The 16,096-nt window shown below is 47.1% G+C and overlaps 1 protein-coding gene across 1 annotated transcript; it reads left to right on the top strand.

Moving 5' to 3' along the window:
• Positions 1 to 314: 314 nt before the first annotated feature.
• On the top strand, positions 315 to 5,282 carry LOC308149714 (histone-lysine N-methyltransferase SETDB1-B-like; the record flags this gene model as incomplete). The annotated part of the gene is made up of 10 exons (XM_080522612.1): positions 315 to 396; positions 504 to 629; positions 1,311 to 1,401; positions 1,511 to 1,624; positions 3,333 to 3,502; positions 3,691 to 3,897; positions 4,129 to 4,305; positions 4,468 to 4,721; positions 4,859 to 4,947; positions 5,165 to 5,282. The coding sequence occupies 10 exons, from the start codon at positions 315 to 317 to the stop codon at positions 5,280 to 5,282; spliced, it is 1,428 nt and encodes a 475-aa protein (XP_080378738.1).
• Between the last annotated feature and the right edge of the window lie 10,814 nt (positions 5,283 to 16,096).

Genomic DNA, 16,096 nt, shown 5'->3' with positions numbered 1-16,096 from the left:
CCATAAATTGCACCATAAATTGCACCATAAATTGCACCGTAAGAACTTATGGCCTCATACGGGTCCATTAAAACTGTCTTCCTTTACCGTCAATCTCTTTTTGTCTTCAGCACCAAATGGCGAACTTGTGAGCTTTCTAACTACGGAAGCCTAATCAAACCAAAATACATACACATTTTGCCTAAAGCTCTTCAAAATAAAAGTCACCGATATCCTATTCAAACAACATATGAATCACATAACAAAGCAGTTTACAAATGTATGGCAGGTTAATCAACATAAAATAATAACTTTTCTTGGGGTTCTTTACACCCATGTTCAAGAAGATGAAGATGAACTCTGCCAGCTCCCAGGAGAAGAAGATGGCCGGCCAGCAGAGGACACGGCCCAACATGGGTAAACAATCAGTCACAATCGAATCAATCGATCAGTCTGTCTGCCAATTGAGTTTGTAAGATCAATCAAACAGATCTCCCTCTGTCTCCGTCTCTCTCTGTGTGTAGGAGCTTTGAGGTTCATGCCCCAGAAGCCCTTCTACTACAACCGTGACGTCACAGACGGCCGCGAGGACATACCGCTGTCCTGCGTCAACGAGATCGACGGCACGCCTCCGCCAGACATGGCATACAGTAAGGACCAGACGTTAGGTTGGGGCTCCGGAGGTTGTGGCGACCACTGAGTTCCACTGGGGGGGGGGGGGGGGGGGGGGGGGGGGGGGGGAACACACACGCACACCCAAGCCAGAGAATGACACGGAAACCAGGGTACTCTTTAGCCTCTACGGGCGTTTTTTAATAAAATAAGAATAGTTCAACGGGGGGAATGGTCCAACTTAGTTTCTTCCTCTGCTGGAGGGTACTTTGAAGGGGAGGGAGGTGCTCCTCTGGGGTAGGCTGCCGTCGCCTCTCTCTCTACCATCACGAGGAGACAGAAACAGAACACGTTAGGTTAAGACCGTCAAACATAATTGCCGGAGTCCGGCTCTCATCCTCTGCCGCGTTGCCACTCTGGTTCCTCTAGCTTCTCCCTTCTGCCTGATCGCCGTCTCCTTATCTGGGCCTCCAGCCCGGAGGCACAGGTGCAACAGTTGGGCTAATGAGCCTGTGGTGCGCTTTCCACGGCCAATTGTATCTCCCTGCTATGACGAGGCGGGGGGGTGGCCTCTATCAGTGGTGCTGAGAGCTCTTAAATTACTGGTTGAGGTCCCCATAACATGGTGTTAGGGTACCTTAGGGTTGCCACAAAGTATACAGTAAAACTACCTGAAGAATACTGAGTTGACTGGTCCGTGTTTGTTTCTCTCGTCCTAGGTAAGGAGCGCATCCCTGAAGACGGCGTCTACATCAACACCAGCTCCGAGTTCCTGGTCGGCTGTGACTGTACCGACGGCTGCAGAGACAAGTCAGTCTGACCTTTTTGACCTTTGACCTCCCCGTAACCCTTGTATATCAGCACTAATCCTCCCTATGTTTGGCTGAGGTCACCCATGATGTTTTGGTCTCTCCTCCAGGTCCAAGTGTTCGTGTCACCAGCTGACCCTCCAGGCCACAGCCTGCACCCCAGGACAGATCAACCCCAACGCCGGATACACCAGCAAGAGACTGGACGAGTGCCTGCCGACCGGGTGAGACACACACACACACACACACACACACACACAAAATCACACACCTCCCAACCCACAGTCTGGCTTGCCCCCCCCACAAACACTAGCGCACTCTCTTATCTTATGACCACATGACAGAGCGGACAGTGTCGTTTTGCGAAGTCAGAATCAGAATCAGAATCAGAATCAGAATCAGAAGACTTTTATTGCCATGACATGTAAACATGTTAGGAATTTGGTTTGGAACAATGGAGCACGGTTTACAGCAGGACAGGTGCAAGACAGGACAAGACAGTGCAAACCAACATCAAAGTGCAAGAGTCATAATTAATATAAATATAAAGTGCAGAGATCAAGTGTTCAAGTGTTCATATCCAGACAGTCCAAAGCTCTCTGGGTGGGGGTGGAGGGAGGGTAGATAGATAGGGGTCAGGTCAGGGGGGGGGGCAGCGGCATTTAGGAGCCGGATGGCTGTGGGGAAAAAGCTGTTTGTGTGTCGGGCCTTCACAGTTTTTAGGGACCGCACCCTCCTGCCTGAGGGGAGCGGGGCGAAGAGACCGTGTCCTGGGTGTGCGGGGTCAGCCATGATCTTCCTGGCCCTCCCCAAAGCCCTACTTTTAAACAGGGCCTCAAGGGGGGGCAAAGGGCAGCCAATCACCCTCTCCGCCGAGCGTATCACCCGCTGCAGCTTGGCCTTGTCCTTGGCCGCTGCAGCGGGGAACCAGATGATGATGGCGGAGGTGACGATGGACTCAATGATGGCCGTGTAGAAGTTCACCAGCGTGGTCTTAGGAAGGTGGAATTTCCTGAGCTGCCTCAGGAAAAACAGTCTCTTCTGGGCCTTTTTTGTGAGGGCGTCGATGTGGGGCCCCCACTTCAAGTCCCGAGAGACTGTCACCCCAAGGAAGCGGCATGACTCCACTGTGGTGACTGGAGTGCCTCCCAGTATGATTGGAGAGGGAGGGGGTGGGTTCCTCCTGAAGTCCACTATCAGCTCCACTGTCTTAAGAGCATTCAGCTCTAGGTTGTTCCGGGTGCACCAGGAGACCACCAAGTCAATCTCGCTCCTGTAAGCAGATTCATCCCCCCTGGAGATGAGCCCTACCAGGGTGGTATCGTCCGCGAACTTGAGGAGCTTGACCGACTGGTGGCTGGAGGTACAGCAGTTGGTGTAGAGGGAAAACAGGAGGGGAGACAGGACGCAGCCCTGCGGGGAACCGGTGCTGATGGTCCTCAGCTCAGAGATGGACTTCCCGAGCTTCACCCGCTGGGTCCTGTTGGACAGAAAGTTCGTGATCCACCTGCAGGTGTAGTCAGGCACCTGCAGTGCAGAGAGCCCACACTCCAGTATGGGTGGCAAGATAGTGTTGAATGCCGAACTGAAGTCAACGAACAGGATTCTGGCGTAGGTCCCGGCCGTGTCCAGATGTTCTAGGACATGGTGTAGGGCCATGTTGACCGCGTCCTCCACGGACCTGTTGGCTCTATACGCGAACTGCAGGGGGTCTAGGAGAGGGTCTGTGATGGACTTTAGGTGGGCAAGGACGAGGCGTTCAAAGACCTTCATGACTACAGAGGTCAGGGCAACGGGTCTGTAGTCATTCAGGCCTGTGATCCTCGACTTTTTGGGGACAGGGATAATGGGATAAACAAACAAACAATGAATTAATGAATTTCCCCCTCTCTTCTTCTCTCCTCCCCCTCTCTTCTTCTCTCCTCCCCTCAGGATCTATGAGTGTAATAAGAGGTGTAAGTGCTGTAGTCAGATGTGCACCAACAGGCTGGTGCAGCACGGCCTGCAGGTGCATCTGCAGCTCTTCAACACGCGGAACAAAGGCTGGGGGATCCGCTGCCTCGACGACGTGGCCAAGGGCTCTTTCCTCTGCATCTACGCTGGTGAGGGAGGGAGAGGGGGAGGGAGGGAGGGAGGGAGGGTAGGAAGGAGGGAGGGAAGGAGGGAAGGAGGGAGGGAGGGAGGGAGGGAGGGAGGTGAAGCAAAGGAATGCATCCTACCTAGGGTTGCAAAATGTATCATTTCCATATTTCTATTTTTTTTCTCATCTCTCTGTCTCTCCTCCCTCCAGGGAAAATTTTGACGGACGACTTTGCCGAAAAGCAGGGCTTGGAGATGGGGGACTACGGGAAGTACTTTGCCAAACTGGACCACATCGAGAGCGTGGAGGCGTTCAAAGAGGGCTATGAGAGCGAGGCCCACTGCTCTGACAGCGACGGGAGCGGCGTGGACATGAGCCGGCTGAAGGTGCCCGTCTCCGCCCTCGCCATGGGCACGGGCGCTCCGAAGACCCAGACGCAAAACAACACCGGCAAGACCAAGGGCAAAGGTGAGGGGCGGGCGGGGGGGGTCACAGGGTCATTCACAGATCAGGAGGGGGGGTTGCTACGGGGATGTCTTCTGATCGGACCTAACCATTACCTTCCGTTCCATCTCTCTCCTACCGTGCTTGCTTTCCATCATTCCTTCCTTCCTTCCTTCCCTCCCTTCATGTCCTTGCTACTCCCAGGAGCCCAAAAGAGCGACTCCTCTGGTGACGACAGCAACGAAGAGGACGAGAAGGAGGAGGAGTCCAATGACGAGAGTGACAGTTCGGACGACACGTTTGTGCCGAAGATCTTCTTCACTCGGAACTCCGTGTGGAGGAGCTACACCACACGCGGCCAAGCCAAGGGGGTCAAGGAAGGTGTGTGTGTGTGTGTGTGTGTGTGTGTGTGTGTGTGTGTCTGTGTCTGTGTCTGTGTCTGTGTGTGATTGTGTAGCTATATAATACAAACCTCAGTACTGTGTCTGATGTAGAGCTTTTGCTCCCCCCCCTCACCTCTCATTCCTCCCCCCCCCTGTTCAGGGAGCCAGGACAGTAAGGACGGGATAACAGCAGCAGGGGGGGCGGAGGACAGGAAACCACCGCACATGCCGGAGGAGAGCGGGAAGAGTAAAGTGGCGTCCTGGCTCACCACCCAATCCCCCACCACCTCTCAGACCACCATCAAAGGAGGGGGAGACAGCGGACCCAAAAACACACGGCAGTTCTTTGACGGCGAGGAATCATGCTACATCATTGACGCTAAACTGGAAGGCAACCTGGCACGCTACCTCAATGTGAGTGTGTGTGTGTGTTGAACTTTGTGTATTTTCTTTACTGTGTGTGTACACTGGATGAATTGGATGTTTAACTCGTAAAAGGGAACTAAGGTCTTTCCTTACCATATATTGTCCTCCCTCTCCGCCCGAAACAGCATAGCTGCAGTCCTAACCTGTTTGTTCAGAATGTGTTTGTGGACACACACGACCTGCGTTTCCCCTGGGTGGCCTTCTTCGCCAGCAAGTGAGTCTCGTGAAGGATCTTGACCTAGCTTGACCTGAACACATTAGCATTATTGTGTGCAAAACAATGAGACTAGTATAGGACACTTGTTAGCATCTTCGCTTTACTGTGATTTTTGCAGTTGATACTTGTGTGCATTGGTTTGTGTTGTACACTATTGGCATTAATGTGTGTTTGTGTGTTTGTGTGTTTGTGTGTGTGTGCGCGCCACGCCCAGGCGTATCAAGGCAGGCACAGAGTTGACATGGGACTATGCATATGAAGTGGGCAGCGTGGAAGGCAAGGAGCTCCTGTGCTGCTGTGGGTCGACAGAGTGCCGAGGAAGACTGCTATAATGAGCAGTCCTTACCTCCATCCTTTTATCTAGTTCCCATACATGGCTCTATCCTGTGTCCATGCTGTTCTACCCTGCTGACCAATGTAAGGCTCCTATGTCCTTAGAGTTAAACTGGTCTCACTGTTACTTTATGGTATATGCCTGCTCCTAAGAATGTTGTTTACTACTGAGAGTGGGCACACTTAAAGTATGTTTAAGGTTAAACAATGAGTATCACAAATTGGGCATATAGTCACACAAAAACGCATCATATCAGCTCACTCTTTTTTTTTTCTCCCATGATGTAAGACTGGTAAATGTTGACTGGTAAATTATTTCTATTAAAAAACATGTGGAGATGTATTTATATCCTTCGTCCTGGGATGCACCACTTGGGATTTTGTGGGGGGGGGGTTGGGACATGTTCGTGTTTTGTTTTGTTTACAATAAAAAGAAAGTAAAAAAAAAACATGTGGAGTTCTTAATAAAGTCAATGAATGACCACATCAGAAATAAATTAGGCATCGGTTTCATCATACAAAGTACATTATATGTCAATATGTCAATGTCTGGAAGTAGATCTTCAATCAAAGGAACGGCCTTGTGTTTCTGGTAACAAGGAGTGCTATTTGATTCTTTGATAGTCATCATTCTTGCACGTGTTCTTGCCTCTGTTCACAGCGTTAATAGGTTTTATTAACTTAAGACAATTTTAGCATTATCATTACACTACACCCCTCCTTTTCTTGACTTAAGTCTATAAAATCTTAGGCTCTCCATCAATGGATTGTAGAATTAACCTGCTCAGAAACAGTTGGAAACAAAAATACAGATGTTAAGCATAAGTTTGTTAATTGGGTTATCTGGACTGTTGTTCCCGTCCCTTAGAATTCCTAGAAGAAAGTTTGTAAGTTTGTGCTGTTGAATTCAGCTGTTTACTGCTGATGACACTGTTAGTTGCGTGCGTCAGTACAATTGAACAATTACGACTACATAAAAGTATGTGTAAGTCTCTCGTCATCATCATGTCTCTGTCTTAAATCATAAGAATTAACATTTCCATTGTTTGTCACATTGAAATGTCATTAGTTTGTCTCATTTCTCATGTTTCATCCGGCAATAGCTTCCTTCAGCATCTGCAACTTTCTCTCCCCACTTCTGCAATGGTTAATTAGACCAGATCTTAACAGCATCTCGGTCTCTGAGTCCTTCACTCAATGTCTCTTGATTTCCTTGATTCTGTCAGGAAATAGAATCGACAGGCATTGTCAGAATACATTCCAGGTCTTTCTTGCTGAATTGTGTTTTCTCCATCAGAAATGTCCTCCTTTGATGTTTCATAGAGTCTTAGAGTCTTAATGTGTATTTCTCTGTTCACTAAATCAATCAAAATGTTATATGTCTACTGAATTAATACAGATTTGTATGATAATTTCAATATGAGATAAATATGTCTATGTATGTGTGTGTGTGTGTGTGTGTGTGTGTGTGTGTGTGTGTGTGTGTGTGTGTGTGTGTGTGTTTGGTTACAGGAGCAGTCTCCGTTCTATTAATAGCCTAGGGTCAGAGTTTTAACACTCTCGCCCTGTTGTGATGCTTGGTTCAGAAATGTGGTTGTTATTCATTTCATTCTTAATGATAACATTCTGCATGCCATTCATACTAGTTTGCTTCCCATGATGTTAATAGACATGTGGTTTTAGTAATCAATTATGTTGATTGAAACTTCTCTTAAGGGCTCTGCACACAGCGTGCGATTTCTGTTGGCGTCAACGTTCCATTTTGAAGTTTGAATGGAAGTCTATGAGAACATCGCATTTACCCACACACGGCCCCGATTTTAATCGCACGGCGAACATTCGATTCCATTCATTTTGAATGGGACAAAGCACACGTCGTGCGAGTTTTGTCGCACTGTCAAATTTGTGCTTTTCCCATTCAAAATGAATGGAATCGAATTTTCGCCGTGCGATTAAAATCGGGGCCGTGTGCGGGTAAATGCGATGTTCTCATAGACTTCCATTCAAACTTCAAAATGGAACGTTGACGCGCAACAGAAATCGCACGCTGTGTGCAGAGCCCTTTAGAGTCTTTTAAATATTATGGCCAAATCTTTTCAAACTTAGTTTTCCTCAAAGTGCTGTGCTTTCAATCACGTATTTAAGGTCTTGTCCCTAACTTAATACACAATAAATATCTCAGTCTGTACTGTTTGTCCACAGTATTTCCATTACACAATAGACTTCTGCTTTGTTTCTCTACAAAGTTCAGAATCTCAATAAATCCTAACTCTCAGTGTTTTGACCACCGTCTTTGACTATACAGCGCCTTCTATTCAAACTATATTTTAATTTAGTACTTTCCAATATCAATACATCTCCTTTTTGAAAAAAATGTAGATTCGTTCTAGAACAGCAATTCAGGTTAAAGCAAATAATCACATTGTGTTATCATGCCTTACCTGTTTCGCTGAATCTAGCATCCTGTTCGTTAGACGCCATCTGATATATGGAGATCTTTCTTGGTCAGGTGGCCGGAAATTATATATTGATGACTCAGAGAGAAGGTTGAATTGTAATCATTGTATTAGGCAGATCTGGGTTGCATTCTCTTGTACAGATGTTTCCAAGGCAGCATGCTCTGTTAAGTCCAAGCTTCAAGCATGGCTACGACATAAGGGATGCCGAGCTTGGCTACGGCTGGTGCCGAGCAAAGTACTGATTGTTTGTTACAGCTTATATACCGTTCTCAGAGAGGGAATAGCTTTACCTCGTAACTTACAATACTGACATTAGTTCCCATACATGGCTCTATCCTGTGTCCATGCTGTTCTACCCTGCTGACCAATGTAAGGCTCCTATGTCCTTAGAGTTAAACTGGTCTCACTGTTACTTTATGGTATATGCCTGCTCCTAAGAATGTTGTTTACTACTGAGAGTGGGCACACTTAAAGTATGTTTAAGGTTAAACAATGAGTATCACAAATTGGGCATATAGTCACACAAAAACGCATCATATCAGTGTATGTGTATGTGTATGTGTATGTGTGTGTGTGTGTGTGTGTGTGTGTGTGTGTGTGTGTGTGTGTGTGCGCGTGTGTGTGCGTGTGTGCGAGAAAGGGAGAGAATGTTTGTTAGAGAGAGGTGAGTGTACTTGACCAGGAGAGTATCCTTTCATCTGTGAGAGGACAAACTCGTCGCTCTTGAGGGTGAAGTTCTCTCCGGCCTGGACCTCACACCACCAACTCTCCTCATACTCATCATACTCCTGTTCAAACTGCTCATCATAGCACATGTCATGGTAGACGTCCCAGGCTGATCTCTGACTGTAAACGCACTCATCATAGACTTACAGGAATGCAATATTTTAATGGTCTTTTTATGATTGTATAGTTCTTTTTCAATTTGTTATTGTATTGGTATTTGGTCACTGTATAGGCTACATTGATTCATATTCTGAAGTTAGTGTAAACTATGCATTATAATGTTTTTTTATATATATAAACTGTTGAAATGTTGTTTCTCAGCTCATTTTTACCTTGCCATGATGGAATAGACCAATAGGCTAATTCATAAATGATGATACTGCAGATGCCAGCTACAATAATAAATAATATGAGTAGGTCTAAATCAGTTGTTAACATAATTATTTATGTATTTTACTTAGCAATATCACATCAACGTTGTTCGTCCAGACAGGCTCTAAATACAGAAAGACACTGAATATGTATTTCTTTTTCTGAAAAATATGTAATATGTTGCGCGTCGGCTGGGCATGTCGGTCTATAGATGAACAGACATTAAATTAACATTTTCTCAAAATAAGGCCAGGCAGGAACGGTTTTAGGGCCAGCGGCGTTTCTAACTTTCAACGTGCAGAACGTTTCCATGACCGCTGAACTGTATGTAGCTGCTGACGCGCTCTCAGCAGTAGTAGCGCTCGGAGTCCGCCAGCTCCACCTGAAACACCGTCAGTGCTTCCTCACCCTGAAACACTTCAGACAAGAGAAACGGTGGACCTTTTCGATGATCTCCAATGATCTCGTGACGTTAGAATTGTAAGGTTCGATCTCCATTTTTGTCACAATTGATTTTTTTTTTTTTTTTTACATAATCTGATCCATTGTGTGTCTGCCTGTGTGGTGTTATTTTTAAAATGTTGACATTTTTGAATTAGTAATTAATAAAATACAAAGGTTCCATCTCACAAAACATAATGGAATGTAAAAACTTTGACGCTCAATATCTCTGAACTACCCTAAACGGAGATTAATAATACATTATAATACATTATTATTATTGCTATTATTCTACCTAGCCCAGAGTCCCCGGATGAGTGCCTCTGAAACTGAATTGTATTTTGAGAAAAACTGAATTGTATTTTGAGTAAAACTGAATTGTATTTTGAGTAAAACTGAATTGTATTTTGAGAACTGAATTGTATTTAGAGAAAAACCGAATTGTATTTAGAGAAACTGAATTTGAAAACTGAATTAAAATAATGAAAACTGAATTGAATACAATTCAATCTGTCAAATACAATTCAGTTTGTGCTCAGATTCAATTCAATCTGTCAAATACAATTCAATTTCTGCTGGCACTAAAATAGCTCCATACACCTGCTCCATCATCCAACAGTTTCAGCGTTTTCTTCTTCCCAGTGTCAGACTCCATTGTGGCCCTCACATCTGCCAGTATCACTGGAACTCCATTTTGGTTGACCTCTGCAAACACCACCAGAGTTTTTTTGCCATCGCTGGACTGTTGGCTCATGTGAGCTTTGACCGTGACAGGGGCCACATCTTCACTGGCAGCACGACTTGTCACTGTTATTGACATAGACTGGGCTCTACCACCGTTCTGAATACTGTATTTCCACTTTCCTGTCTACAATTTAAAGATCAGATGACATTGTCAAAATTCAAGCGAACTTGCAATCATACATAAATATAGTCCATACACAACTATTGCAATAACTAAATTACCCTTGAGATGGAGTCAATTGACAAAGTAGCACTTTCATAATCATCATAACACAATCATAACAATAACATTTGGATTACATTTTGAATTCATGCCACTTTACTGGTTCAGTGAATACTTGCATCTGGTTCTAAAAAGAATTCACACAAAGACTCACCTCTGCAGTTTCTGCAATATTCAGTGTAAAAGTCTTTGTAGGAAGGTCATGCTGAAATGTTGTATCACCATACACTTGTCCAGAGGGACTGTTTACAAGGATGCTCGGTGGATTCGATCTCATAAAGGACTAAAAAACGTGTGTTGTTTCCAATTGTTCTGTCAACGAATACAGAGCCATGAATCCAAACAGAGGCATTTGAGCGCCACTCAGTGCTTTCAAGCTGTCAGGAGAAATGGGAGACAATATTGAAAGGACTCTAAATGTTGATGTATTTGGGGATTGTCCTGACCTGCTGTTCCACCTCACCTGGATTGTCTGCTGTGTCAGATCTCCATCAGATGTTGTAAGTGAAGCAAACACATCCACAAGTGCGTTAGAATCCAAACCATCTGCCGCAACGAAATATTGCCCACCTGTGACATGAGTAAGGAAAACATCCTTTACACTAAGAATTTCATGTTGATGTTGTACTGTAAAAAAAAAAAAAATCATCTCTGATTATTGTCTTTAATTTAACTTCCTACAGAAATATTTTTCATTCAAATGCTGTTTACCTCACCTGATATATCTGACATGTTTTTCAAAAGTTTGTCTGGGTTTGGTCCCAAAGCAATAGTGTTTACTATTGCGCCACTATCGCTGACCAAATCCAAACAATCCATGGGACTATTTGATTCCCCATCAGTCAGGAATATTATTTCATCTCCTTTTGCCATCTGGTCATTTCCTTCAAGAACCTAAAATTGTAACTTTCATTTCATTATATAATCATGGCCTTGACTTGTTTTTATGTACCGTATGAGTTTGATCATTATAATCCAGATGAGATTATAAACTATGTGATATATAGACCTGTCATATACAGGATGTCATCTCAATACTTATGTTCTTATTAATGGTAATGTTGATTACAGGGGCCACATTTCATGTTCATGTTGTACCTCTAAACCCTTTCGAAGGCCTGCACAAATGTCTGTGCCTCCACCAGTTGTTTTTGGCAGACGTTTCACCAACTTCTCCCTGATTTTATTACCAGTAATACGAGTTAACGGTTCTACTCCTGAAGCAGTAGAGTTAAATGTTACAATCCCAACATAAGATTGGTCTTCAACAATCTGCCTCAAGAAAAGAGTGGCTGCTTGTTGTAATATCAAGATTCTCGATTCCTGCAGAGAAAAAACAACAGCAGAAAAACTAGTTAGATGCAAGTATTCCTGTAGCAATAGCCACAAATGTTTCACAATAATTATTTATTATTATTTATAATTATAATTATAATTATAATTATATTAATTTCAACTTGCCTTTAGGAATTTTAAGACAGGTCTTATGTTCATATCAAACGTGTGTATATTTGACAAGGTGGACTTTTTAAGGAGCCCATCAAATACAGAGAGACTGTGTCACAATGTGAACGTTTCACAAAATAACTACATTCATCATTTGAACTATGATTGCCTGTTATCAATCAAAGTTTATACTGTCATACTGTCAATCATGTACAGTCATTACAGTAGTTACTGTACTGTACCAATGCCATGCTCCCGGACACATCAAGGACGAGACAGACGACTCTTTGCTGTCTCTGTACCACTGTGAACGTGGGTGGTGGACTGGGCTGTTTCAGAGGCTGGAGCGACCGCAGGATATCTTCATCCACAGAAGAGGAGAGGATCACCTCCATAGTACTTCTGCCACACATCCTGTTCTGCATGTTTGGAGCTTCAGTGTTGTGATGGTCCTTGGTGCAAAACTCTGTTATCTAAAGTCAACAGGATTAGTATTTGTGTTGGTCTTGCTCCTCTTCAGTGTTCAGTTTGTGCATTATACAGCAATCAGTATGCACAATTCTAATGAAAATTATAATAATTCTTATTATCATCATCATTATTATTCTATAAAATGAACCTCTCCAATGCTTAAAATGAAAACAAAAACATATATTGCTGACAAACAAAACACACTCATATTAACCACTACTTCCTCTACGAGCATAAGAGTTAACATAAGAACTTCATGAGCTCATACATCCAAATCAACTTCAATATTGGGGAGATGTTTTACGCACTGAATCTACTCGTAGGCTTTGACGATCCATTATGGAGGCTCTGGTGGTCTGTTTCTCATGTGGAATGTAATGGCATTACATATACAGTATATCTCAAAAGTGAGTACACCCTTTAGATTTGTGCAAATATTCTGTTATATCCTTTCAGGGGATAACATTATCCTACTGAAACTTTGATATAACTTAAAGTAGTCAGTGTGCTGCTTGAATAACAGTATAGATGTATTGTCCTTTGAATATTACTCAGTACACAGCTGTTAATGTCTAAACAGCTGGCAACAAAAGTGAGTACACCCCATAGTGAACATGTCCTAATTGTGCCCCTTTGTTGTTCCAGTTTGGGGAAGATGTCCGGTGGGGTTAAACCCCCGACGTGCAGTAGTACGTCCTTTGTGTACGACGTGGGAGGTGGCTCCCCCGACCCACCCCCCCCTCTTTGAGCGGAACAGGCCGGGATCCGAGAGGAGCTGCCGGAGACCCGCGACTCTTCCAGTAGGTGGCCTTTTCACCACTGGGGCAGTTCGGCCGCTGGGCAGCCCCCCTCCAAAGAGCGGAAAGGCCGGACCCCGAGAGGAGCTTCCAAAGACCGCGACTCTTCCAGTAGGTGACCAGTAGGTGGCCTGCCCGCCACTGGAGCCACTGGAGCACGAGTTCGGCCCCTGGGCAGCCCCCCTCCAAAGAGCGGAAAGGCCGGACCCCGAGAGGAGCTTCCAAAGACCGCGACTCTTCCAGTAGGTGACCAGTAGGTGGCCTGCCCGCCACTGGAGCCACTGGAGCACGAGTTCGGCCCCTGGGCACCCCCCCTCCAAAGAGCGGACAGGCCGGACCCCGAGAGGAGCTTCCAAAGACCGCGACTCTTTCAGTAGGTGGCCTGCCCGCCACTGGAGCACGAGTTCGGCCCCTGGGCAGCCCCCCTCAAAAGAGCGGAAAGGCCGGACCCCGAGAGGAGCTTCCGAAGACCTCGACTCTCCCAAGCACGCCAGAGGTGAGAGAGGGCCCAACACCCACCAGCCGACCCAGCTGAGCCAGTGGACCCCAACCAGACCAGGAGGGAGGACAACTATAACATCTAAGCTAGGAGCGAGAGGGACACAGGGGAGTGCTTTCAAGACCGTAGGTCTGTGGCCACCTGGTGTCCCCACTCGCTCTCAGGTGTCCCTCTTTTGTCCCCAGACGGGAACCCAGTTCCAGACCCAAGCCAGAGTCCAAAATCTGCCGTGAGGACCTGAGAGGAACAACACCCCTAACCTAACGGCAAGTACCCTATTCCCCCCCAAAAAAATTATCTACAACCTCCCCCTAACCCTATTCCTCTCCCTCCTTCCTCCCTGATCCCCCACCCCCCCCACCCCACTCCAACGATGAACCCCGGAGCGATGCGGCGCTACAACGCCGTCAGGTTGACGCTCAACCCAACTGAGGAGGCTGCCATGGATGGAGCCCCCCAACAGAAGACTGCCAGACCAGTAACAACGATGACCCGCCTGGAATTCAGCAGGGCGGTTCTACAGAGAGGTATGGGCTTTGTGCCGTCTGATCTAAACTGCCTGGTGAAGCCCCCTGGGCCGAATGAATGTTTTGAAGTTAGCTTTAAAACCCCCCAACTGTTAGAGGAATTCTGGACCTTTCATAGGATTAATGAACACAAACCCCCACTTAACCGTTTTACAGCCCACCCACTAACGGATTTAGAATCAAAAGTGGTCACAATTCAATTCCACAATGAGGTGATTCAGGAATATGATATTGAGGTGTGGCTACACCGTCATGCCACCCTTAAATCGGGGGCCCGGATGGTCCTGGATGAAGACGGAGTGTGGACGGGGGCCAAGAAATGGCTGGTGCAACTCCGTCCGGACCCGGAGGGGATAGGCGGAGTCCAACATATCCCCAGCACCATCAACCTGGGGAACAACAGGGGCTCCGTCTACTACTACGGTATGCCGAAGCTCTGCAGGAACTGCGGCCAATTGGGCCATCTGGCAGCGGCCTGCAAGGCCGTGGTATGTAAAATCTGCCGCCAAGACCACCCGACGTCGGAGTGCACCACGACCAGACCTTGCAACCTGTGCGGGGGACAGGGGCATCTTTACCGTGACTGCCCAAGTTCCTATGCAAGTAGAGCCCGGGGCTATAAATCCAACCAACCACCACCCCAACCCCCACCCCCACCCCAACCCACACCCCCACCCCCACCCCAACCCCCACCCCAACCCCCACCCCAACCCCCACCCCAACCCACACCCCAACCCACACCCAACATGGAGGAAGAGAAGGGAGAGACGGAGGAGGACCGGCGCCCGAGCGATGGAGGGGACGATCAGAGCTCGAGCGACGGAGAAGGAGAAGGAGAGGAACCAACCGTCCCAGCACCCCCTACAGACAACCTCAACACCCACCCCCTCCTAAACCCCATGGCCACCTCCACCCCCTGCAAAAACACCATGAAGGGGGAGCCGGCCTCTATTGAGATAGCCACCAGCAGCACACCGCAGATCCACCTCCCCTCCCAATCAGACAGTGAAAATGACTGGAGCTTGGCTCAACCAAAACGCAAAAGACCACAAAAAAAGGCAATCCGGAAAAAACCAGACAAAAAGACTACTCCAGAACCCAAACCCCAACGCCATACAGGTAAGCCGGCTCCCCCCCCCCAAACCCTCCTCCCCACCCTCTTCCTCTCTCCAGTCATCACATGCTCCTCACCCTGCACAGCCCACCAGCCACCCCCAGTCCATGCTCACCGGACCGTATGGGCCACCGAAAATCACCTCATCAACAACACAGATGAGGGGGCCACCAGGCAGTCAGAGGGGAGACAACCCCCACACCATGAGCAGCCAAGGGGAGGTACCACACTATCTGGCCCCCAACGACCCATTGGAGGGCCTCAACCTCATGTGCAATAGTTTAGCAAAAATTGGAACAAACCAAATCCAAGAACCATGAGGATAACAATCTCATCCCTCAACACCAGAAGCCTCCGGCAACCAGACAAACGGGAGGTCGTCTACCAGTACATCACCCAACATCAGTCAGACATGTATATCCTCCAGGAGTGCGCCATCCCATTCAAGGAGATGGACGCCACCCTGGAGGAGGAATGGACACGGGGGGACTCTCTCTGGTCAGGCTCAAACATTGATAGAGCTGATGGGGTCGGCATTTTGGTGGCCAACCCTTTTCTGCAGACCAAAAAGGGGGAGGTTGTAGAGAGCGGGCGAATCCTGGTTCTGGACCTAGAGATCCAGGGTTCGCCGCTGAGGGTCATCAATGTGTACGGCCCAACCAACGTGGCCAAGAGAGTCTCCCTTTTCAAGAAACTTCGGTCTCTCCTCCTCATCCCCACACCAGTCCTAGTGGGGGGAGATTTCAACTGTGCCCTCCGGGATGAGGACCGCAGCAGGCCCAGGAGAGACCGATCCACTACAGAACTTCAGTCCATCATAGACGACTTCCAACTGGTAGACGCCGGTGGCACCTCCCCGCCGACACACACAAGGGTGAGTTCCTCCGGGAATTCTTCCTCCAGGATAGACATGTTCTTGCTCTCGCCAGGTCTGAGGATGGGAACCCTGACCAGCCAGGCGGCCCACTTCTCGGACCACAGGATGTTGACAGTG

This window comes from Nansenia antarctica, assembly GCF_963989245.1.
Source record: "Nansenia antarctica genome assembly, chromosome: 2".
NCBI lineage: Eukaryota > Metazoa > Chordata > Actinopteri > Argentiniformes > Microstomatidae > Nansenia > Nansenia antarctica.
The sequence above is the reverse complement of the archived record's forward strand: the minus strand, read 5'-3'. Positions and strand labels throughout refer to the sequence as shown.